This window comes from Zalophus californianus, chromosome 14 (genome assembly GCF_009762305.2).
Source record: "Zalophus californianus isolate mZalCal1 chromosome 14, mZalCal1.pri.v2, whole genome shotgun sequence".
Taxonomy (NCBI): domain Eukaryota; kingdom Metazoa; phylum Chordata; class Mammalia; order Carnivora; family Otariidae; genus Zalophus; species Zalophus californianus.
This window is the reverse complement of record NC_045608.1, coordinates 13,545,488-13,568,117: the sequence shown is the minus strand read 5'-3', so window position 1 is coordinate 13,568,117 and position 22,630 is coordinate 13,545,488. Positions and strand designations below refer to the sequence as shown.

At 49.8% G+C, this 22,630-nt stretch overlaps 2 protein-coding genes across 16 annotated transcripts in view; one reads left to right on the top strand and one right to left on the bottom strand.

Annotated features, from left to right (window-relative positions):
- Positions 1-20,495, bottom strand: part of RNFT2 (ring finger protein, transmembrane 2) — a 69,108-nt gene extending 48,613 nt beyond the window's left edge. For 2 of the 4 annotated variants that reach the window (XM_027575136.1, XM_027575133.1), the window contains exons 1-7: positions 20,369-20,495; positions 18,556-18,729; positions 17,982-18,040; positions 12,861-13,339; positions 12,403-12,479; positions 9,113-9,213; positions 5,623-5,776 (exon numbers count right to left, since the gene is read on the bottom strand). In XM_027575136.1, coding sequence (XP_027430937.1) covers positions 5,623-5,776; positions 9,113-9,213; positions 12,403-12,479; positions 12,861-13,339; positions 17,982-18,040; positions 18,556-18,579 — 894 coding nt within the window. In that variant the 5' untranslated portion in view covers positions 18,580-18,729; positions 20,369-20,495. Of the gene's footprint in view, positions 1-5,622; positions 5,777-9,112; positions 9,214-12,402; positions 12,480-12,860; positions 13,340-17,981; positions 18,041-18,136; positions 18,234-18,555; positions 18,730-20,368 lie in introns of those variants that run through there. The other 2 variants (XM_027575137.1, XM_027575134.1) reach the window with 2 other exon arrangements.
- A 172-nt stretch (positions 20,496-20,667) lies between these two features.
- The window catches only part of SPRING1 (SREBF pathway regulator in golgi 1), a 31,852-nt gene continuing 29,889 nt past the window's right edge, over positions 20,668-22,630 (top strand). For 8 of the 12 annotated variants that reach the window (XR_003516864.2, XM_027575746.1, XM_027575743.1 and 5 more), the window contains exon 1: positions 20,668-20,885. Coding sequence is in view for 11 of the 12 variants with exons in the window: in XM_027575746.1 (XP_027431547.1) it covers positions 20,772-20,885 (114 nt within the window). In the remaining variant the exon portion in view is untranslated. Of the gene's footprint in view, positions 20,950-22,630 lie in introns of all 12 variants that reach the window. The other 4 variants (XM_027575747.1, XM_027575742.1, XM_027575750.2 and 1 more) reach the window with 2 other exon arrangements.

The following is a 22,630-nucleotide window of genomic DNA, read 5'->3' as shown; positions in this document are numbered from 1 at the left end:
TGCTCAGCCACTTACAAGCTGTGTGGCCTTGGGCTACCTCCTTAACCTCTCACTTAGCTCGTTTTCTCCTCTGGAAAACATGGATAAAAACAATACCTGTTGGGAATGTAAAATGGTATAGCTGCTGTGGAAAAGAGTATGGCGGTTCCTCAAAAAGTCAAAGAATTATCCCATGACCCAGCAATTCCACCCCTAGGTATGTACCCAGAAAAAATGTGTTCAAACAGATACTTGTAAAAACAAAACAAAAAAACAAATTAAAATAAAACGAAAGATACTTGTACACAAATGGTTGAAAGAGCACTATTCACAATAGCCAAAAAGTGTCCATCAAACCCAAATGTACATCAACGGGGGAGTGGATAAACAAATGGTGGTCTACCCATACAACAGAATATGATTCAGCCATAGAAGGAATGAGGTCCTGATACCTGTACAACGTGGATGAAGCCTGAAGACATTACGTATAGGAACAGAAGCCAGGCACGGGGTCACACAACAGATGATTCCACTTATATGAAACATCCAGAATAGGTAAATCCACAGAGATGGGAAGCAGATTAGTAGCAGTTGCCAGAGGCTGGGGGGCGTGTGAGGGGGGAGTGACTGAGTGAAGTAGGGAAGGCTCCATTTGGGATGACGAGGTCCTGGAACTAGACAGAGGTGACAGGTGCCCACAACTGTGAATATACGGAATGCCACTGAACTGTAGACTTGACAATGATTACTGGTTAATTTCATAGTCTGTGAATAGGACTTCGATAAAAAACACAAAAAACAACAGCACTTGCCTGGTAAGACAGATGTGGGAAGGAAATGCATGCCTGGCCCATTCACAGCACTGACTCCACATAAGCTGGTCCTACTGCTATGTGTTAAGTATGAGGTCTGCAATCTTCGGCATGTGATTTAACCCCGTTTCTGCTCCGTGACAAGAGATATCAACATCTATCGTCCCAGGATGAAGACTGAGTGAGACTATGTCTTCCGTAGACTACAAAGTCCATGAGTACGGGGTTTTTGTCTACTTTGTTCATTTGTTCAAAAATCTTCCCATCTTATTTCTGTCCGGAGATAATCAACCAAAAGGCACAGGGCGGGGACCACGTGAAACTCCAGTTTCTCCTCCATGTCGCTCACCCATCTGTTTACAGAGCCCTACTCTGCGCGACACCGCCACGCTAGGTCTTACAGACAAACTGGGGGACAAAACGGACGTTCTGTATGTGGGAAGACAGAAGTGAACCTAATAATCACACAAACAGGTAATCCCAAAGTGTCACAGTGCTATGAAGGAGCAGGTTCAGGGATCTAGAAGGGACTTTTGAGTAGAGGCCCCAAGGACAAGCATTTGGGGCCACCCCCTGGCCACAGCAGCCCAGGCTGGGGAGGAGCTCGGACTGAAGTCAGTGTAGATGCACCCGCAGCCCTTGCTCTTAAACTACGCAATTTGAGAAGTTGTTATACCCATACCCCTGTGAAAACATCACTGCAGTCAAGACAGTGAACATATCTCTCACCACCAGGAATTGCAAGCCCTGATCTGCTTTCTGTCACCTTCCATTTTCTAGACTTTTTGTAAATGGAATCGTTATGGTTTCTTTCACTTAGGATAATTGTTAACTATTTTAAGATTCATTTATGTTGTCTGTATCAATTCAGTTGACGCTTGAATGACGTGGGCATTAGGAGCGCTGACCTTTACGCCGTCAAAAATCTGCATAGAACTTTTGACTCCCCGAAAACTTTACAAACAGCCTACTGTTGAACAGAAGGCTTGCCAGTAACATAAAGTCAATTAACACACATTTTGTATATGTATTCTACACTGCATTCTTACAACAAACTAAGCTAGAGAAAAGAAAATGTTAAGAAAATCATAAGGAGGGGGGGCACCTGGGTGGCTCAGTCGGTTAAGCGGCTGCCTTCAGCTCAGGTCATGATCCCAGGGTCCTGGGATCGAGGCCCACCTAGGGCTCTCGGCTCAGGGGGGAGTCTTCTTCTCCTTCTCCCTCCGCCTGCCACTCTCCTGCTTATGTGTTCCCTCTCTCTCTGTCAAATAAATAAATAAAATCTTAAAAATTTAAAAAAATCCTAAGGAAGAGAAAATACATTGACAATTCTGTGCTGTTATTTATTGGAAAAACATCATGTATAAGTGGACCCGTGCAGCTCAAGCCTGTGTTGTTCAAGGGTCAACTATAGTTCATCCCTTTACATTGCTGAGTTGTATTCTGTTGCATGCAGATACCAAAATTTATAGCTCTGTTCACCTATTCATGGAAATTTGGGTGATTTCCAGTTTATGGATATTACAAATAAAGCTGTATGAACATTCACACAAGAGTCTTCACATGGACATGAGTTATCACTCTTCCTGGGTGGACGCCTGCGGGTGGGAGGACTGGATCCCATGGCTGGCATATGCTTCACCTTTTAAAAAACCGCCAAACTGGCTTCCAAAGTGGATGATACCAGTTACATTCCCACCGGAAGCATGTGAGTTCTGGGTCTCCTGCAGCTCTGCCCACACAGGGTATGTGGTGTGGTCTGGCCTTTCCATGTTCGCCACCATCACCCACGTGTGTGGCATCTCACTGCGGTTTTCATTCCTAAAGATTAACAATGCTGAGCATTTTTTCAGGAATCTATTTGCTATCGGTAGATCTTCTTTGGCAAAGGGTGTTTAAATCTTTTGGCCGTTTATTAATGAAAAAAGAGTTTAATACATCTGCTCTTTACAGAGGTGTGGGCAGGGATTAGGGAAGGCAACCAGGGATGGAGAAGCTTCCTCAGGCCGCGAGCTGTTATCCCCCTAGCTTGGATTACTCGTCATTACTCTCCCTTGACAGGAAGCTGTCTGTGGGGGGCTGCCCACGATGGGACCTGTGAGTTTAGAACCATTTCCCACATCTGTGAAAGGGGATGGTAGTAATAACAGTACCTACTTCATGGAGTTGTGCAGATTCAATGAGCTTATGCGTATAAAGCACTCAGAACAGCCCTGACCTGAAAGATGTCCCCATCCTGATCCCCCAATGCTGTGAATGTTCCCTTCCATGGCAAAGAGCACTGTGGATCTTGGGATGAGGAGATTATCCTGGATTCCCTGGGTGGGTTCAATGTCATCACAAGGGTCCTCATGAGATGGAGGCAGAAGTTTCAGGGTTAAAGAGGTGATGATAGAGGCAGAAGTCAGAGAGAGAACAGAGAGAAGGACTCAACCTGCCGTTACTGATTGAAGATGGAGGAAGAACACAGCCCTGCCAACACCGTGGCGTTGACCCAGTGAAACCCATTTTGGAATTCTGACCTCCAGAACCATAAGACAACGCATTTATGTGGTAGTTTGTTACAGCTGCCATAGACTCATATACTAGAGGAAGGAATACCTCTCTCCTCTCTTCCCATTGGCTGAACCCAGCTGGAAGCCGGGGGCCGCAGAAGCCCATTTGTACAGTTCACCCAGGTCAGCCTGGGTGGGAAAGGACACTGTGGACCGTGTCTCTGGAAGTGCCAGAGGAAGACATCCAGCACAAGTATTATCCCCATTTTACAGATGGGGAAACGGAGGCACGAGAGGGTAGGTAAGCCATCCAAGGTCACACAGCTAAGAAGGGGTATAGCTGGGACCTGAATGTCAACGTGCCCAATGCTAAAGCTGACATGTCTAACCATCGGGCCACGCTGCTTCCCGATGTCAAATCCCTGCTGCCGACCTGGTACTCGGCGTGAGCTCAGCGGGCGAAGGGTAATGGTGATAGTGGTCTCAGAGGGGCATGTGGGGAGGCATCTCAAGACTTCCTGAGATCTGTTGTTTCCCTTTGGTCTTTCTTCTCCGTGTCTCTTTCTTCTTCTTTTTTTTTTTTTAAAGATTTTATTTATTTGACAGAGAGAGACACAGCGAGAGAGGGAACACGAGCAGGGGGAGTGGGAGAGGGAGAAGCAGGCTTCCCGCGGAGCATGGAGCCCGATGTGCGGCTCGATCCCAGGACCCCGGGATCATGACCTGAGCCGAAGGCAGATGCCCAATGACTGAGCCACCCAGGCACCCCTCCGTGTCTCTTTTCTGTCCTTATGCCATTTTAGACTCCCTGGCACTGCCCCTGGGCATCAGACCTGTGCCTTCACCTAAGGAAACCACAGTAACCTAGGATTTGGGCTCAACTGAATAAATCACGTGGTGGGGGAGTGAAGGTGAGACGTGGGGGGTGGGGGACAAAATCGGACCCAGACCGCCCTGATGTGAAATAATAAAAAACTATCTCTACTGGTCTCTGCCTCCGGTCGCTGAAAATGAGTTCCTAAATCCCTTGGAATTTCCTGGAGTATCTTTGGTTCTAATGAGGTGACTCCTGGTGGGCTCCTGGATGGGGGCTGGTCACCAGAAAAACCAAGCCCTGATCAGAAGCTTAGGACTTTCAGCCCTATCCCCCTTATTCTGGAGAGGGGAGAGGGGCTGGAAATGCAGTTAATGATCGATCATGCCTATGTGATACAGCCTCCATAAAAATCCCAATAGTGCTGGGTTCTGAGAACTTTGGGGTTGGTGAACACGTCCACATGCGGGGAGCGTGCTGTACCCCAACTCCATGGGGACAGAAGCTCCTGTGCCCAGGACCCTTCCAGACCTCACCTTATGTGCCTCTTCACGTGGCTAATCCTCAGTATCCTTTATCATAGCCTTTACGATATGATAAGCAGGTAAATGAAGGTTAAGTGTTCCCCTGAGTTCTGTGAGCTATTCTAGCAAATGACTGAACCCAGCTGGTGTCGGAGCATTGCCTGATGTGTGGGAAGCCCACACATGTGGTGTCAGAAGTATTGAGTGTGTGAGTAAAGAAGCGACACAGCAGTGTTTTCCCGATGCACTTGGCCAATGGCTTTGGGCACTCAAGATGGATGGCCAGTTCCAACCTGCTTTCCTGCCAGCCAAGGCCTGTGATGAATTCTGGGCTGTCTGAAGTTGAAAAGATGGACTGCTCTTACAGAATGGAAAGCAGGAGTCTTCAGAAATTCTTGAGTGCATCTCCCTCTGTCCAGATTCCCTGCTTCGAGTGTTTTTGCAGAGGCACTGGCATTAATTAACCCCTAAAGATGATGTCTTTTCCCAACTCTGCTCAGTCCTCTGAATTACAACAGCGATCTACCCCAACACCTACCAGCAGGCCTTTCCTGCAGGCAAAGCACCCCTGCCACCACACCCCATCCTGTGTCCACGGCAGACATCCCTAATCGATCATGGAGGTTGTTTCTTCTGAGCCCCAGTACCCTTCCCTTTAAAAAACAATGCTCCTAAAGTCACAAAGAGTTGAAACCTATGAAAGCCACCCTTCCCTGGGAGAAGCAGGACTCAGGGCATGGCAACGTGCTTTTCTTCTTTCTCAGGTGACATTTAGATGAAAATTGCATGAAGGGCAGTCGCGAACAATGAAACTCAGAAGTGCCCTTGCGGAGTAGAGGATGGTGGTGATAACAAAGAACATGCTCAGACTCGGGGAACTGTAAGAGGTGGGTGACATATGGTGGCATCAGCTCTGCCCACACCTACTCTTAAGGTGCCCTGAATACCCTGCATGATCGGCGTGACTGGGGCTACCTGTGGCCACAGCCAGTGCCTACCTTGGACTTGACAGCCAGGATGATCTTGGGCAGGGCCAAGACAAGGCACTTGAGGGCAATGGTGACATACTTCAGCACAAAATCAGCGATGCCCACAATCCACAGCAGGTCGAAAAAGTCCAGCGTCTCCAGGTTGGGCTTCAGGAATATGAGGCTGGGGGAGAAGGGGAGATGGTTCAGAGAGTCCAGACGCTCCCTTAGGATCCCTGGTCCTTCTGGGAGCCTTGTAAGGTATTACCTGTAGACAGAGCCCTGAACTGGGGATCAGACATCTGTGTCCTCTTTCTGAATCTGCTACTAACTTGCTGTGTGACTTCAGGTGGGTGTCTTAACCTCTCTGAGCCTCAGTTCCCCTGAGGGCTACGCAAGGAGATTGGCCAGGAGCCTCATTAGTTAAGGTGTCTTCCAGTTTTATGAGTCCACAATAGGCTTCCATAGAGGCAGCAAAAGGGAGGGAGGCAAGTAGGCTGGCCAACACCATATAGGGAGGAGGGAAACTGATGTGCAGACACCTCTGTTTACTGTATCTCATTGTCCTGCACAGTGAGCATTGCTTATTCCCACTTTATAACTGAAGCACTGAAGCTTGGAGAGGTGAAGTAAGTGGCCCAAGGTCACATGGCATGATAAGCATATGGGCATTAATATCAGAAAGACCTGAATTTGAATCCAGTTTTCTCCATTTATTGGACCCTGGGCAAATAGTGTTATCTCGTAAGCCTCAGGGTTTTCCTCTGCAAAATGGGGGTCATTCCCTCCTTCATAGTGTTATTGGTGGGATTCGACTGAGATAACAGACGTACTACAGACCCTGCCATGCAGCAGGGATAGTAACAGCAACCCTACGAGGCAGGCACTATTACGGCCCCATTTTGCAGATGAGGAAACAGAGGCACAGAAAGAAAAAGTACATGCATAAGGTCCTACAAATACTAAGGGGCAGAGGTGGATTCTGACCTGGGCATCCTGGCTGTACTTAGTGCTTTCCGTCTTTATCCCATAGCAGTGCTATTTGGAGTATGTAAACCCATTCCACCCATCTGTGACCAGGTAAGTTAACCTCACATTCAATTTTTGCACTTACCTTGTTAAACACAGACAACAAGCCATTCTTCAACTGGCATTGGTCCATGGACCACACTTTGAGTAGCACTGCTCTCTACCATCTCTGAGAGTAATGATGTTAGTCATAATAACATAATAGCTAGGATATCTTGGCTGTTTACATCATTGCTGGCCTATCCTACAGATTTTACATGTCTTAACTCATTTCATTTTCCCAAAGACTCTATGAAGCAGGTGCTATGATTCTTCCCATCCGAGCTGGAGAAACTAGAGCACCAGGGGGTATAGTCACCTGGCCATGGCTCTTGGTTGGAATGAGAGCCAGGATAGGAACCAGCATCCAAACTGTGCTGGTCCACTCGCTTTTCCTCCTGCTGATTCAAGGCTCTGAGCAAAGGTCATACCAAGTCCTTTCTGTCCCCCATAAAGCAAGGAACAGTGCACACAGCCCAGCGTGGATGCTTCCTGAATGCTTCTCACATATTCTGCTGGGCTGGCAGGAAGTAGCACAAACCGGGCTCTCTTCTGATAGCATCCAAGGAATGAACTGGTCTATTTTTTTACTTTTATTTTAAAAAATTTATTTCTATTTATAATAAAGATCCTCAAAGAGTTAAGAGTAGGGCAAAATCAATAAAGACAATCTATTTTGGCAACCTCTCCTGATACCTTCCGTGTCCTTTCACGTGCTAGTCTTGTCTCTGGAGGATGCCTCGCCTCCAGGTTGGAGTGGCCATCCACATTATAACTCAGGGAGAGGCCGGCAGCTCTGAGCACCCTCTGCTTCGGCTCCCATCCTACCCTGGGACCCCGGGCTGCTTGGCTCTGCTTCTCTATTACGCTTCTGTGATGGCAATACAATGAAGATCTGACTTCCACTTTTATCTCAAAGACACCAGCTGGTGTTAGATTCACCTGTCTGGGTGGTAGTTTACCGTCTTAGGGTTGTTTTTTATTTTTTCCTTTTTTTGTTTTTGGAGGAGGTGCAGGGCCAAAGTGTTTTTGCAGATTGATTGCTAAGTCCACTTCCTTCTTCTCTCTCTCTTTTTTTTAAGATTTTATTTATTTATTTTAGAGAGAGCACAAGCATGAGCATGCATGCATGGGGCGGGGGGAAGGGCAGACAGAGAAGAGAATCTTAAGCAGACTCCATGCCCAGCGCAGAGCCCGACATGGGGCTTGATTCCAGGACCCTGAGGTCATGATCTGAGCAGAAACCAAGAGTCGGACGCTTAACGAACAGCACCACCCAGGCGCCCAAGTCCACTTATTTCTAACGTTCACTATGAACTTTAATGGACTGATGTATTTTATCGTCAGTTTCACCCCTCTTGAGGCACCACCACCAACACCTATGGTAATTCATCATGAAAGAATAGTATCAATCATAATAGGATTATGACATATCAGTGTTTCAGTTTACCCAGTACTTTTCATGTATTATAACATTTGGCCTTCCAAATAATTAGCCTGTCAGGTGGATAAGGCAAGAATAACCTGGTCCTGGTTTCACAACGAGGAAACTGGCGTAAGGAGTTTCCATTATTTGCCAAAGGGCACAAAGCTGGTAAGTGGAAGGATGCTGGTCATCAGATTTCAAATCCTAGGAAGATTCAATCTCACTGTCAAAGACTGCCTACCAGGACTAAGACTCATTAGGAAAAGCTTCATGAAGCCGCAGTTGCCCCACCCGTGAAATGGGGGGAGCAATACCCTGCTGGGTCACCGGGAGAGTAAAAGGAGATAGTGGCTACGGGGTTCACTTACAAACACACTCTAGACCACTGACATTATTATGGAAGGGGGCTCAACTCTGTTGCTTTTCTCCTAAGCTTCTCTCTCTCTTTCTGTGCTGCCAGTTTGACTCAGCCCTGGTTCAACGGGGGCACAGAGGTCTGAGCCTATGAATGTGATCATGCCCAGAGAATGGCATGAGCTGGAAATTCATCCAAGTTTCTGGGAAATGCTACCTCCTCCACCCTCCGTCCACCAGGACCTTGATATTCTGGGCCAGTGTGTGTGATGTGTCTTGATGCCTTAGAACTAACTCCCCAAATGGGCTTTTATGGAGTGGTCCCAAAAAGTGGAGAAACTGCCCATTCCTCAAGGTCCATTTTTAAAAGAGACATCCATGATTTGGAAGCTTGGCTGGAGTTTCAGCCTAGTCCTCCAGGCCCTCACCAGCCAACCCTCAATCACCTGCCCACTATGTGGTTACTGGCAAATGTAAATCACACATGTGGCTTGCGGTGTGTTTCTATTAGAGAACTCTTGCTCCAGCATGCATATATACAAGAGGGTGGAATCGAAAATTTACATGACACAGAGCCACTGCATCATTCTCAAGTGAAGCAGCTGTGTGTCCCAAGCCCAGCAAAGTACCCTCCGCTTTCCCACCAGGGGTCAGACCTCCCCCCTTGCTCACCTGTTGTACAGCTGTTGGGAACTGAATGTATAGAGCACATATAGGGTGTTCCCCGCCAGAAAGGCCAAGATCCACAAAATGACCAGCACCGACCTCTTCTCCTAGAGACAAAGCAAGAGACTTGTAGGGATGCTGCAATGCCAGAGGTGCACATTGCAAAACATTCCAGAATGTTCTCTGACAAGTGGCCACCTCTCCCTTTCTCAGAGGTTTGGAAGAAGCAGGGCTGAGGGTGACGGGAAGGGCACCGGCATCTTCCCACCCCACTGGGACCCAAGCGGTGGCCCCAGAGAAGGTGACAGAAATGTGGAACCTGGTATGTGAAAAAGCAGGAAGGCTCTACGGGTAGCAAGGATTCTGGAGCCAGGCGGCCTGGGTTCAAATCCTTGATCTGTAGCCGCAGGGCTGAGCAAGTTACTGAAACGCTCTGCGTTTCCCTCTCCTCATCTGTAAAATGGGTACATACTGTGACTCCATTACAGAGTTGTGAGAACTGATGTACATGCAGTCAATGTTGGTTCACATTTCCTGTAAGGACTGAACGCACAGAGCAGGGAAGCAGCTCTTGCTCAAGGCCATGTGTGTTAAGCCTCAGTGCCCTCATTTGAAAATGGGAGTTTTGCTAAGGATGAAGGAAAATTCATAAATGTAAACTCTCAGCCTGGTTTCGGCTCATGTTTCGGACTCACTAAATGGCAGGATCTAGGATCCAGATTTTCCAACACAGCAGTCGATTCAAATCCACAGCTTGACAAATTCTGCTCTCCCTTTTTCTAGCCTGGACCGCAGGGCCACTATCCTGGCCTGACCGTTCAACCCAGGGCCATGGTTAAATAGTGTTCAATTCAAGCTCACACACATGGCCAGCAAAGTCTTTCCCCAAACCATCCCTATTTCCTTCTCCAGCCTCATTTCTGCTTAGTCCCCAGGAAGCCAAGCTGGAAAACCTTCTTGGTTTCCTGTTTCCCAGCAGCTTCTCAGCCTGAGAGCCATCCCAAGGAATTTCTAGAGGAGGCGCGGGGCAGGGTGTGCTCCTGCCTATGTAGTCTGGGAGACACACACAGACCCCTGTGCTGCTGATTCCCAAAAGCTCATCTTTTCCTGGATCAGGGCAGCTGCATTGCTGGAATAAGATGAGGTCATAACCTTCTCAGTGTAACCTTGCCTGTGGTTTTGGTAAATACTCCACTGTCTCTAGACATAGCTCAGTGCCCTGTGCATGGTTACAGAGCACATTTCCATAGAGTAGACAAAATAAATGCATCTCCATCCACCCATTATTCCAGGAGTGGTCAAGGTTAATGACCCTAGAAACCACCTCCAACCAACCAACTGCTCTTATCGCTGCGAATAATCTACTCAGCAGCCCTTCTTACTCCAATAAATAATGGATTCCAGTTTAATCCCCCTGTAAATCCAAACCAGAGGTGGAATACAGGGAGAAATAGCAATGCCCTGAGAAGCCAAACTCTGAAGGACAAAAGGGGAGAGTTCTCCAGCAGTAAGTTGATATTTCTAAACTTACTAAGGGTCATGCAGAATCTCTTTCACAGAAAATGTGTATGGACAGACAATACATCAGCTGTGTCTTCATAGGATTCAAGGATCCCTACCTAGAACACCTATCCACGGATATAGGCATCTTCTGACCCCTAAAATTTAAGCCAAGGCAATATTTAGATGTTCTGCATTTGAGAGCGAGCCCCCAAAAGTGTCCACTATGGTGTTGATCAACCTGCTGTTCTAATAACAGCAGAAAGGAGTTTGCATAAAGAAGATGAGACCAAGGGTCAAGAAGAACCTCTGGTCCATGCCCAGCTCTGAATCTCAACGTGCTCATCTGTCAAATGGAGACTGAGCCGCCTTCTGTGCCTCACAGAGGCCCAGATGCTTTTAAGAAAGCCCCAGAGAACGATGGAGAGAAGGACCAGAGAAGATGGTGGTTGTTAGGCGATCACATGCACAGTGGAAGGCATAGGCTTATTAAAAGTAGCTCAATTAAATGCTTCCTATACGCCAGGCCCTGTGCTAAACGCCTCCTTAAGCACTGTCTCATCTGACCCCCTCTATGCGTGTATGAAGTTGGTACGAATGGTTCATTTTTCAGGGCAGCACTGGGGACTGAGATCACCAAGGTAACCTATCCCAGGGCCTGTGTGCAGGTGGCTGGAGGGGCTGTGTTCACCCCCTGTTGAAATCAAATACTTACCTGTGCAGAGCTTCACCGCCCGACACCACCACTTTCATGGACTGTGTGACCTCATACACAAGGCACTCAGTGTCTCTGAGCCACCGTTTCCTTATTGGGAAAATGAGCTAAGAATGATTCTGCCTCCCTCCAGGGCGGGTGGGACAAATCTGCAAGATGAACTGTGCCATCGGCCCAGCTCTGTGCGTGGCGTGGTTAGCACCGCACGGAGGTTACACGGGAACTCAGGATGACGACGGTGAAGCTGGTGAACCAGCAGCGCCAGTGGGCTGGCCTCAACCGTGAGAGTGGCCGGGCAGATAAGGGTGCTGTGGGCATGTGGGGGAGACGCTGCAGTCGGGAGGGTGTGGGAGAAGGATGGCACATCCGGGGATCTCTGTCCAGGAGAGGCAGGCCTCCCAGAGACGTCCCCATCCTAATCCCTGTCACCTGTGGCTGTGTTAGCGGAATTTATTTATTTGTTTATTTTTAAAGATTTTATTTATTTATGCATGAGAGACAGAGAGAGAGAGAGAGAGGCAGAGGGAGAAGCAGGCTCCCCGCGGAGCAGGGAGCCCGATGCGGGGCTCGATCCCAGGACCCTGGGATCATGACCTGAGCCGAAGGCAGACGCTTCACCGACTGAGCCACCCGGGCGCCCCTATGTTAGCAGAATTTAGATGGCTACTCAGCTAACCTTGAGATGGGGAGACGCCTGGATTTTCTAGCTGGGCCTGATGTAATCGCAAGAGTCCCTAAAAACAGAAGAGGGCACGGAGGGGAGCATTCCCAAGGAGATGTGACTACAGACAGACAGGTGGGCATTGAGGCGTGGCGTTGAGGGCTCAGAGGAGGTGGAAAAGGGGCCACGAGCCAAAGAATGTGGGTGACCTCTAGAACCCGGGAAAGGCAAGGCAAGGGGATCTCCTCTGAAGCCTCCCGAAAGAACAGTCGCCTTAACAGCCGATCTTCACCTGGAGAGATCCACTTCAGACTCCTGATCCACAGGACGATCAGGGAGTAAATCTGTACTGTTTTAAGCCACTGAGTTTGTGGTCACGCGCGACAGGCGCCTAGGAGACCAGCTCGCCGGGTGACTCACCTTCAGAGAGACCTGTTCTCGCAGCGTGGAGTTGGCATAGGCAAAGGTACTAGCCATCCCGATGCACACGGCAATGCCTGTGGGACAGAAGAGGTCCGCCACAGTCCTCTCAGGCTCCTTGGGCCTGGCCCGAGCTCACGAGGCACCATGAGCGGCATTAAAAAGTCACTACCCTCCATTCCTTTACGCCAACCGAGCAGCAGGGGAAGTTTCTGCAGGACAAACGACAACCCCCACTGGATAGAGGACGACACAGGCTCAGAGAAGGTGAGTGACTTGCCCTAGGTCACACAGCTGGCCGAGCAGGACCGCATCCCAGGTCTGACTCGGAATCCCATACTCTTAAGCACTGGGCACCATGAAGGCCTCTACAACCCTGCCCTGGCCCTTGGGATGAAGGGGCCCCAACCCGGCAGGTGAAGCTCCAAGCTGCCACACCCGCGAACCCCCAGACTCACCGAGCTTGTGCTGGAAGCACACTTTGGCCAGGAGGATCAGGATGAAGGGCAGGCCTTTCTGGAGCCAGCAGACCACGGCCTTCAGCTCAGACAGGGCAGGGGCGGGTGTCCCCGGCTGCTCGTCACCCCCCTCGTCCGAGTGGGTGCGGTGGTCCCCACCCACGTGCTGCAGCAGTGAGCTCCCGCGGTGGCCGCTGTGGTGGAAGTGGTGGTGGGGCTGGCGGTGGTGGTAGGCGCCCCCCTCGCCCCGGCCCCCGCCCTCCTCCCTGGACGCAGGCATCTGGATGAACACGTCCCCGCCTCCGGCTGATGCCCCCAGCACCAGGCTGGACGGGAACGGGGTGGCGGGCAGGCTGCCCGCTGGGAGGCCGGGGAGACCAGAGAAGAGCGCAGGTGGGGAGGCCGACTCTGCCTTCAGACTCTCAAAGACACCGCCTTCATCCACGCTCGCCTCAGAGCTGAGCGCTTGGCTGCGATTTCTAGGCCAGGAGGGAAAAGAGAGCCCCACCAAGTCAGGGCGGGGAGAGAAAGACGGAGGATGGGGGGCAAATGACAGTACCAATATTGTTGCAGGCCGCATTGTTTTCCCCCCTCTCCCCATTCCTTTGTTGAAGCCCTAACCCCCGGACCTCAAAAAGTGACTGCACTTGAAGACGGGGTCTTTGCAGTGGGTGATTAAGTTAAAATGACGCCGCTAGGGTGGGTCCTAATCCAATATGACTAGTGTCTTTATAAGAGGAGATTAGAACATGGACACACACAGAAGGCCAGTGAGGGCACAGGGAAGGGAGGAGGCCATCCACAAACCAAGGAGAAAGGTTTCAGAAGAAACCGACCCTGCCCACACCTTGATCTTGGACTTCCAGCCTCCAGAATAGTAACCCAATAAATCGCTAACATTTAAGCCACCCAGCGTGCGGTATCTTGTCACAGAAGCCCTGGCAAACTGAGACAGATAGTACCAGCAATAGGGTCATAATCTTCATGGAAAATTTACCGTGTGCCAGATAGTTTTCTAAGTGCTTCCTGTTGATTAAATCATGATACCCTCCTATCAACCCTGTGAGTTAGGTACCAATATTACCCCCATCTTACAGATCAAGAAACTGAGCACACAGAAAGTAACACGTCCCGAGTCACATAGCCAGGAAGGGACAGGGCAGGAGAGATTCAACTAACTCCAGAGCCTGTTTTCTTCACTACTGAAAAGCCAGCACAGATTCTATGATTCTAGAATAACCTCAGGAACCCAGGGACCCCTGGCCCTGTAATTTTCAATGACTCCTAGTTTCCAAGAGGGCCCACCCTTGGTCACAGCTGGTATTTGGAGGTAATATCAAGTAATATCAAGAAGACTCAACAGAAGAGCCCACGTTCAAACCCCAGCTCCACGCTTCCTAGGGGCCTTGGCAATCCGGCACTCACTTTTCTCACCTGAAGATGGTAGAAACACCATTCATATATAGAATTCCTGTGGGATCGAATTTACAACAGCCTTTTCGGTGTACCCAGCACAGAGCAGGTGCTCAATACATGGGATCCCTCTGGAGAGACCTCCAGGGCCAACTGCCTTCTCTAGTTCCGAGCACAGCTTCCTGTACTGGCACCTGGCAAAGGATTCTGTGGCTCTCTGAGAGCCATTGCTGGAGGTGCAGAGAGCCCAGAGTTACCCCTTCAAGACTGGAGAGCCCTGAACCGGGGATACTCTGTCATGAGCACCATGCCCAGGAGGTCTGGAGGTCGTCTCTCTTGGGCTTGCCTTCTTTTCAAATGAGAGCATGATGTGGAAACTCATTCTGCCCAACAGAGACAAGTAGAGCTGGTTTGCTAGATGTGCAGGTGTCAGGGTGAGGAGCAAAGAGCCTCTCTCCCCTCGCTTGCCCCCAAGGCACCTCCCAGACCCCTGTGGTACTTAAAGTATGTCACGACCTTACTGAATGTGAGAGCTGAGTTCCAGTCATCCTCTGTGGACCCCACAACCCGGGGCATGCAGTAGGTACTCAGTAAACGTGTGCTAGCTTTCATCGAGGCACATCATCCTAGACTTTGTATAATCTACTGTCCACTTGGGAGACCAGGATGCATTTTAAAAAAACACATATTTGACTATTTCACTGTCCCACTAAAAGGGCTTCCCATTCTAAACTCCCTCCTGCAGGTTCAGATAACCACTATCCATAGGGATGAATATCATTCCCATTTTACGGATAAAGAAACTGAGGCTCAGAGAGACAAAACTGTCAGATGCCCTGGACGCTCTGGCTCCAAACTCCAATGTCACCATGTGCCTTGTTCTCACTGCCCAAGGGCTTCCTACTGCAGGGCCTTTGCAGAGACACCGGGATGTCTTCCCACCTCCTGCCCATCCCACCTGGGTCACCTATGCTCATCCATCAGATTGCAGGTAAAATCTCTCTTGCTTGGTGGTGTCCTTCCTACCTCCCAGACAATGACAGTGTCCTTGTTTCTTGTTTTCACTATACCCTAACCCACTGCATGGGAGTGATCCCCAGTGTCATTTCACTGCCTACCTCTGGCTCTCAACTGTGGCGGCACATTATAAGCACTCAGGGGAGCTTCTGAAAAATACAGGTGCCTAAGACCTAGTGTTAACCAACTGAATCAAAATCTTTGGTGGTGGGCCTTGACATCTCCAGTTCGTGAGAGCCCTCCAGGTGATTCTAATGTTCAGTCAGCACCGAGAACAGCACTTCAGGCTGGGCCCTGCTCCAAGAGGTCAAAGATCATGACTGTTTATTCCTACTGTCTCTCTCCTGCCCAGCACAATGCACCAGGCACACACAGCATGGTCAATAAATACTGTTTGAAAGAATGAATGAAAGAGCATACTAAAAGCTCTGAGAAGGCCTGCAACTGAAGAAAAAACTAATTTTGTTGAAACTTAAGTGTTTCCCAACCTTATTTGACCATGGGATTCCTTTATTCTGTGGAAAACCTATTACCATCTTAGAGGACACTTGTAAAACCCAGCAGGGGACATGCTGGCCTGGAGAAATCTCAGGGTTGGCTTCTCTAGCTCCATAAACTTGACCTGGGAGGAAATGATCACAAACCTGGTGCAAGGGAGGGAACTTGGAGATGGCTACCCACTCTCCCACCCCATGGCCTATCCCTGCTGGCTCCCCAAACCCAGGAGATGTATGGTCTTACTCCCTTGGGCTTGGGATAACAATAAAAATAATATTAATAACAACAACAACAACAGCAGACACCATGGCTATGACCCTCAGGGGGCCGTGAGCTTTCTCTGCACTTCAAGAAACTGAGCTCAGAAAGCAGGAGTTCTGGCAGGTGCCCACGCTGACCCACAGAGGGGCCAGCCTCTCTCCACCATTGGGCCCTAGAAAGCCCTCCTGGCCCCCTGAGCTCACCAGCATGGAGTTTACTGGGCTCAGGGGGCCTCTAGAACAACCAGGGGAAGACTCAACCCACCAAGGGGCTTTTTATAGCTTGCCTCCCTTCCCCGGGCCCCTCCTCAGTATCCAGCCGAGATTTCAGCCTAAATGGGAAAGAATATTCCTTGGAGGACTGAGACTGTGTTTCCGACTTAACCATTTCAGGGCTAGAACGTGAGGCAGCCCAGGAGGAGAAGTGGATCCACCCAGATAGGATGTAATCATAACGCGGTGCCACAAAGCATGGACTATAGGCGGGCGGGAGTGATGGGCTGGGGCCTGAATCTCAGCCTGCTGCTTCCTGGCTGTGTGACTTCAAGTAACTTACTTTCCTTCTCTGAGCTCATTTTCCTCAACTGTGAAAATAGTGGTAAAAATAGTCCCGACCTCATCAGGCTAATGTGAGGGTGGCGCAGGGTAAGCACACCATACACAGTGGCCATTATTTTCCCGCTGCGGTCTCTGCCCCCAAAGACCTCACAGTTCACTCAAGGGCAGACAGCGATTCTGTCTTCAGAGGCTAGAGAAGCTCCAAGAGGCATGCTTATTATATGCCAGATGCTGTGTTTGTGCATTTTCACGCTCATTCGCTCATTCATCAACAACCCTGAGTTTTATTATCTGGCTTTTATTGCGGGGTGGGGGTGGGGGGAGAAACTGAGATCCAGGGGTGGAGTCGCTCACCAAAGGCACCACAGGTGGGAAACGGCTAAGCTGGGATTTTGGCTAAGGGTCATCTGACTTAAGGCCAGTGCTCTTCCTTGTAGAACAGGCAGGGCTGATGCAAAACTCAGTCTTAATGGGACTGGTAGACACACTGTGACCTTGTTGTCAACCTTGGGCTCACAGGGGACCCGGCATGGGATGTGAAGGCAGAGCTCAGCTGCCTGCTCCTGGGATGTATGTGCAGCACAGGTGGAGAGTGTCACAACGTGAGAACACATCTCCATGGTGTGGACTCTCTTGGACTTCACTAGACAATAATGCTAGCTCATGAGTGTTTTCTGAGATTTTTTCTTTTTTTTTTAAAGATTTTATTTATTTATTTGACAGAGAGAGAAAGAGAGAGCACAAGTAGGCAGAGTGGCAGGCAGATGGAGAGGGAGAAACAGGCTCTCCGCTGAGCAGGGAGCTGGATGTGGGGCTTGATACCCAGACCCCAGGATCATGACCTGAGCCAAAGGCAGTCGCTTAACGGACTGAGCCACCCAGGCGCCCCTGAGATTTTTTTTTTCTATTTGTCTATTTGGCACCTGCTAATAAAAGCTGTGGCCTGTGCTTACTCCTTGCTTCTTTCTGCCTCCCAACTGACACTGGTGCTTCCCCCTGTGGCCCTTTCTGGGAAGGCATGCCCCACTCTCTTGGGAAATGTAAGGAACCAGAATCTTTTCCCAGGGCCGTTAGCCTCTCTATATCCTCACTCACTCACCTCTGTAAGTTAAAATCTGTGGGAACGATCATTGATGCAATGAGTCAAGTGGATCGCCTGTCCCACGGGCTTTGGGGATTACCCTAAAAGCAAGAGCAAGCTGCTGTATTGAGAAGTATATGCCATCACTGGGCAAAGCAGTTTCCAACTAGATCTCCTTTGCTTATCTCACAAGTAACCCCGAAAGGCAGGTATTATTCAATCGAGATTTGGATTGCCCCAGACCATCTGAAGCCCAGAGCCTCCAGACGGAACGAAACCAGAAGTCCTACCTACCTTTCAGGTGGACCGTTATCCGTGTTACTGCTGTGGCGTCTCTGCATTTTCCTTAAGACCTGAAAGTTAACACATGGCATGAGCTAGAGTTTCTCAACATTCCCATTGCAGGTCGGATTGCCAAAGCAACTGTAAACAGGTATTATTACTCCTACCTCACATCCCTAGAGTTCTCTGACATTCTGCAGACCCTGCTTGCATCCGTTAGGTCATCCAAGTCTTAATTCAACATTCAATCCCTGGGAGGAAAGTGTTATCACCCCATTTTGCAGATGAGGATGTTGAGACCCAGAAGCGGAGGAAGAAGTCCTTATGTGAGAGGCAGCACTGAAATGTGGAGCAAGGAGGTGCTGGAGGATGGGAGAACGAGACATAGCTTCGGAACTGATGCTGCTCCTAATGTGCTGTTAGGAGCACCCTTGGACAAATCAGCAACCTCTCTGTGGCCTCAGATTCCCCATCTGTTAAATTGGGGGGTTGGTGGTGTGGTGTGACTGAAACCCAAAGCTACCTTCCACCCCTCACATTAAATACGGTGATAATAAGGATGTGAATTCTCATGGAGACACATCACCTGGTTCACTGTGAGGAGCCACATGGACTTCAGAACTCCATGTCGATGACGCCTGAGGTGGGCCTTCAGGGCTCTGATGGGGTTGTGACCGCTAGAGTCCAGAGAAAGCAGGCCTCTCCCTCCACCTCCTCCAGAAGGATGCACAGGTCACCAGAGCTTACCAGACTCCAAACCCTGGAGGGAACAGAACATTTAAGGGAACAGTCTGTGGGATGGCTTGAACCTGAGAATGTCTTAGGGCATCACGGGTAGCTCTAAGCATATGGTTCTGTCTGCTCCCTATCTCTGGTTAGCCTCTCACTGATCCCTCTTTAGGACTCCTAAGGATGTTATATTAACAAATTTCATCCTGTTGTCAAACTGAGTCCTGATTGGGGAATACAGAAAATATGTGTGAGGCCCTCTAATGGCTTTCCATTGCAACCAGAATAGAATCCAAACTCTGTTCATGGCCTACAGGTTCTTCCTGATGCAGCTTCACCTGTTTCCAATCTCATTTCCCTCTACTCTTCCTTTAACCCCTCCCCACCAGCCACACTGGCCTTTAGTTCTCAAACAGGCTGGCCTGTCCCTGCCTCAGGGCCTTTGTACTTGCCCTTCTCTGTTCCTTCAATGCTTTTCCTTCTGTCTAGCTCCCTCAGGTCAAAGGTCACCTCCTCCCAGAAGCCTTCTCCTCTCATCCTCCTGACTCACCATATGTTGCCCTGTTTTATCTTCTTTAATGGAACTTATTCACTTATATGTTTGCTTATTTATGATCTGTCCCCCATTAGAATGCAAATGCCACAAAAGCAGGGATCCTATGTCTGGCTCACCCCTGTACCTCAGCATCCAGAACTGCCTAGCACAGACTTGCATTCAACAAATAAATACTCAAATGTTTATTCAATATTTATTATGGATTTCAGTTACCTTTTTGTATATCCCTTTCTCCCTCCCTGACTTTTCACCCTAGAAAAATAAAAGCCATAGACTTTCCATGAATAGGTTTAGCCTTTATTTATTTATTTATTTTGTATCAGGACCAAAGATGGTATCTTTTAGTCGAGGACATCATAACCAGTTGTTGAATGATTTCCTAATCCTGACCACCTTCTTCAAAGGACAGCATTGGTGTTACTAGGACCACTGATTAGAGACAGTTCACTGGCTAACCCTCTCTTCTCTTTTGGAAAATCAGCTAAGAAACAGGTCAGTAGCACTATCTTCACATATGAAGAAAAGCTCGTTATGTAAATATTTTTCAAGAACATGCAATGTCACCTTAATGGCCCCTCCCAGTGATTCCCCATCACTTGCAAATCCTTGGGGAAAATAAAATACAGCATCCCGAAAATACAAATCCCGAATTTGACACAGCCTCCTAAATCACATGCCCAAGATTCTACTTTCAGATGCTCATTTTCAGGGGGCTTCAGATGCACTCTTGGAAGCAGGCCGTACATAATTATTCCAATATTGAATTCTGGAATAAAATTTTGCACGTGGAACGCATCTGAATGACTGAATGAAACGCCTCTTAACCCTCTGCTCCATTCATTGTACTACATCCCTCTGAAGAATTACCCTGAGATTCTTCAGTGCATGCTTTGTTTTAAGTTGCGCCCCCAGGCCGTTACAGGAATGCACCGAAATGCACGCGAGAGCATCTCCTGCGTTCCACGCACTGGAAGCCCGCAGGTGCACTTGAGGAACAAAGCCTCGAGCATATCTCCTTCCTGCAACCAACGTTCAGCACAAAACGCCCTAGTTCTGCAAGGACAGGAAACTACATGGACTGTCCCCGGAGGAAAAAAACGCATTCTCTTTTTACCTGCCCAGACAATTCAGCAATCACAGCAGCATCATTCACGTCCTTCCAAGCCAATCACTCTCGAGGCCGGGGGAGCACGTGACTTCCGAGTGCTTCCGGCCTCTCGTCGGGTTCTCTCTTAGGCCGCATTGGCCCGGCGCTAAGACCCCGGCGCTGCTACTCCTGCTGTGCGCACGCGATTGCCCGCCCCTTTTCGAGATTCAGCCAATAGGAGGCCGCCGCTTCTCAGGGACCAATGGGGAGGAGCCGAGCGAGGCCGGTGGGCGACGCGAGCGGAGCGGAGGCGGGGCGTGGAGCGGGGTCACGTGGGGCGGCGCAGGGTGGCTGCCGGGAGCTGGCTGGGCCCGAGGCCGTGGGGCCGGCGGCCGACGCGAGGAATGGGGCTGCCGGCCGCGTAGGGGCCATGCCGCCCGGGCCCCGGGCCTTCCCCGCTCCGCGCCCCGGCCGCCGCGCCCCGCGTCCGCCCCGGCATGGTGAACCTAGCGGCCATGGTGTGGCGCCGGCTCCTCCGGAAGAGGTGGGTGCTCGCTCTGGTCTTCGGGCTGTCGCTCGTCTACTTCCTCAGCAGCACCTTCAAGCAGGTCAGTGGTTGCCCGCCGCCCTCCCGCCTTAGCTCTCCCGGCCGCCTGGCTTCCCCCTGGGGTGGGGGGAGCCACCCGTGCAGCTGCGCTGCCAGTGTGTCCGAGGGTCCGGTGCGCCGGACCGAGGACGGGCGAAGGGACCTGCTCGTTTCGTTGGCGCCGGGGCGGGAAGGCGCTGCTAGGCCAGGGGCACAGGTGGAACTGGAACCCAGGTCTGTGGGCCCCTGACTGTGGTTATTACCCTTACTGCTGTCTGTGTGCCTTCTACCTGCCGGGTCCAGGGCTGAAAGGGGGCGTGTGTTTCTTGCTTCTTCCTCCCCGCAGTCCTGGGGGAGGGGTGTCCCCAGATTGCAGCGGGGGAAACAGACTCGGAGAGGCGGAGGTGGTAAGTAGCCAAGCTGCGAGGCCAGCGCTGGCGTACCTGGCCTGCGTTTCCTTTGGGGGCTCAGTGGTCCACCTGGGAGACTCAGCAGGACCCATGAGGTACCCTTTCTGTGCATAACTTGTTTGGATGGAATTTCCTTCTCACCTCCCCATCCCCTTCGTTTTTCTTCTGTGTGGTAATTTCTGGGAGAAAATGGCAGGGTGGTTTGGTGGGAAATGCGACCAAAGCATTGGACGTTTATGAGTCCAGTTTGAGCGTTTGGGTTTTTAGAACGGTTGAGAGCATACCTAGGAGTGCATCAGGTACAATACTGGTTTATGCTGTTCCTCTGATGTCTGATTGCTCTGATGCTCTCAAGGGTCAAGCTCGTAAATAAAATATATTAATGAATGTAAAATAAACTGTGTGGTCACCCTAGTTTAATAGAATCGGTGGGGGAGCTGCGTAAAGGGAGCATAGGGAACTGTATCCCACCTCTTACCTTAGGCAAACAGAGAGGGTGAGTAGTGTTGTGAGCCTCTTTATTGACTGGGATGTGTTGGTGACATTCAAGAACTAAGTGCTTCTGGAACTTGTGTTTTCTGCAACCTCACAGCCACCTTGTGGTCACGTGCTTTTCCTTCTCTGTCTGGCAGACCTCTGAGTGTTACAGTGAGTCAGGACTCAAATCTCAACATTCTTCCCTACCTGACCCAGGTAATCTCTGGGACCATTGTTTAATTCCAGCTCTATGCTCTTAATACCCAAATTTGTTTGGGTATTTTCTGGATAGAAAATACTATCCAGAAAACTCCCCAATTCTTCTGTGTGGTTGGTTACTTGCCATCTTTTGAATGTGTCATAGGCTTCTCATTCTTGGCCAAAACAGAACTTTTTTTTTTTTTCTCCTAAAGATTTATTTATTTATTTGACAGAGAGAATGAGATAGAGAGAGCATGAGAGGGGGGAGGGTCAGAGGGAGAAGCAGACTCCCTACTGAGCAGGGAGTCTGATGCAGGACTCCATCCCAGGACTCCAGGATCATGACCTGAGCTGAAGGCAGTCGCTTAACCAACTGAGCCACCCAGGCGCCCCAAAACAGAACTCTTGATTCTCCACCATCAACACTTCCTCTTCAGTCTTCCCAGGCTCACTAAGTGGCATTACTGTTCACCAGGTAGTCAAGCCACAGATACTTCCTTCTTTTTCTCACTCCCCACATCCAAAACATTGCCCCTGCCTCCACAGTGTATCCTAATTTTGTTTCTTTCTCCTGATTGTCACTGGTGCCACTCTAGGTCAAGCTACCGTGTCTGG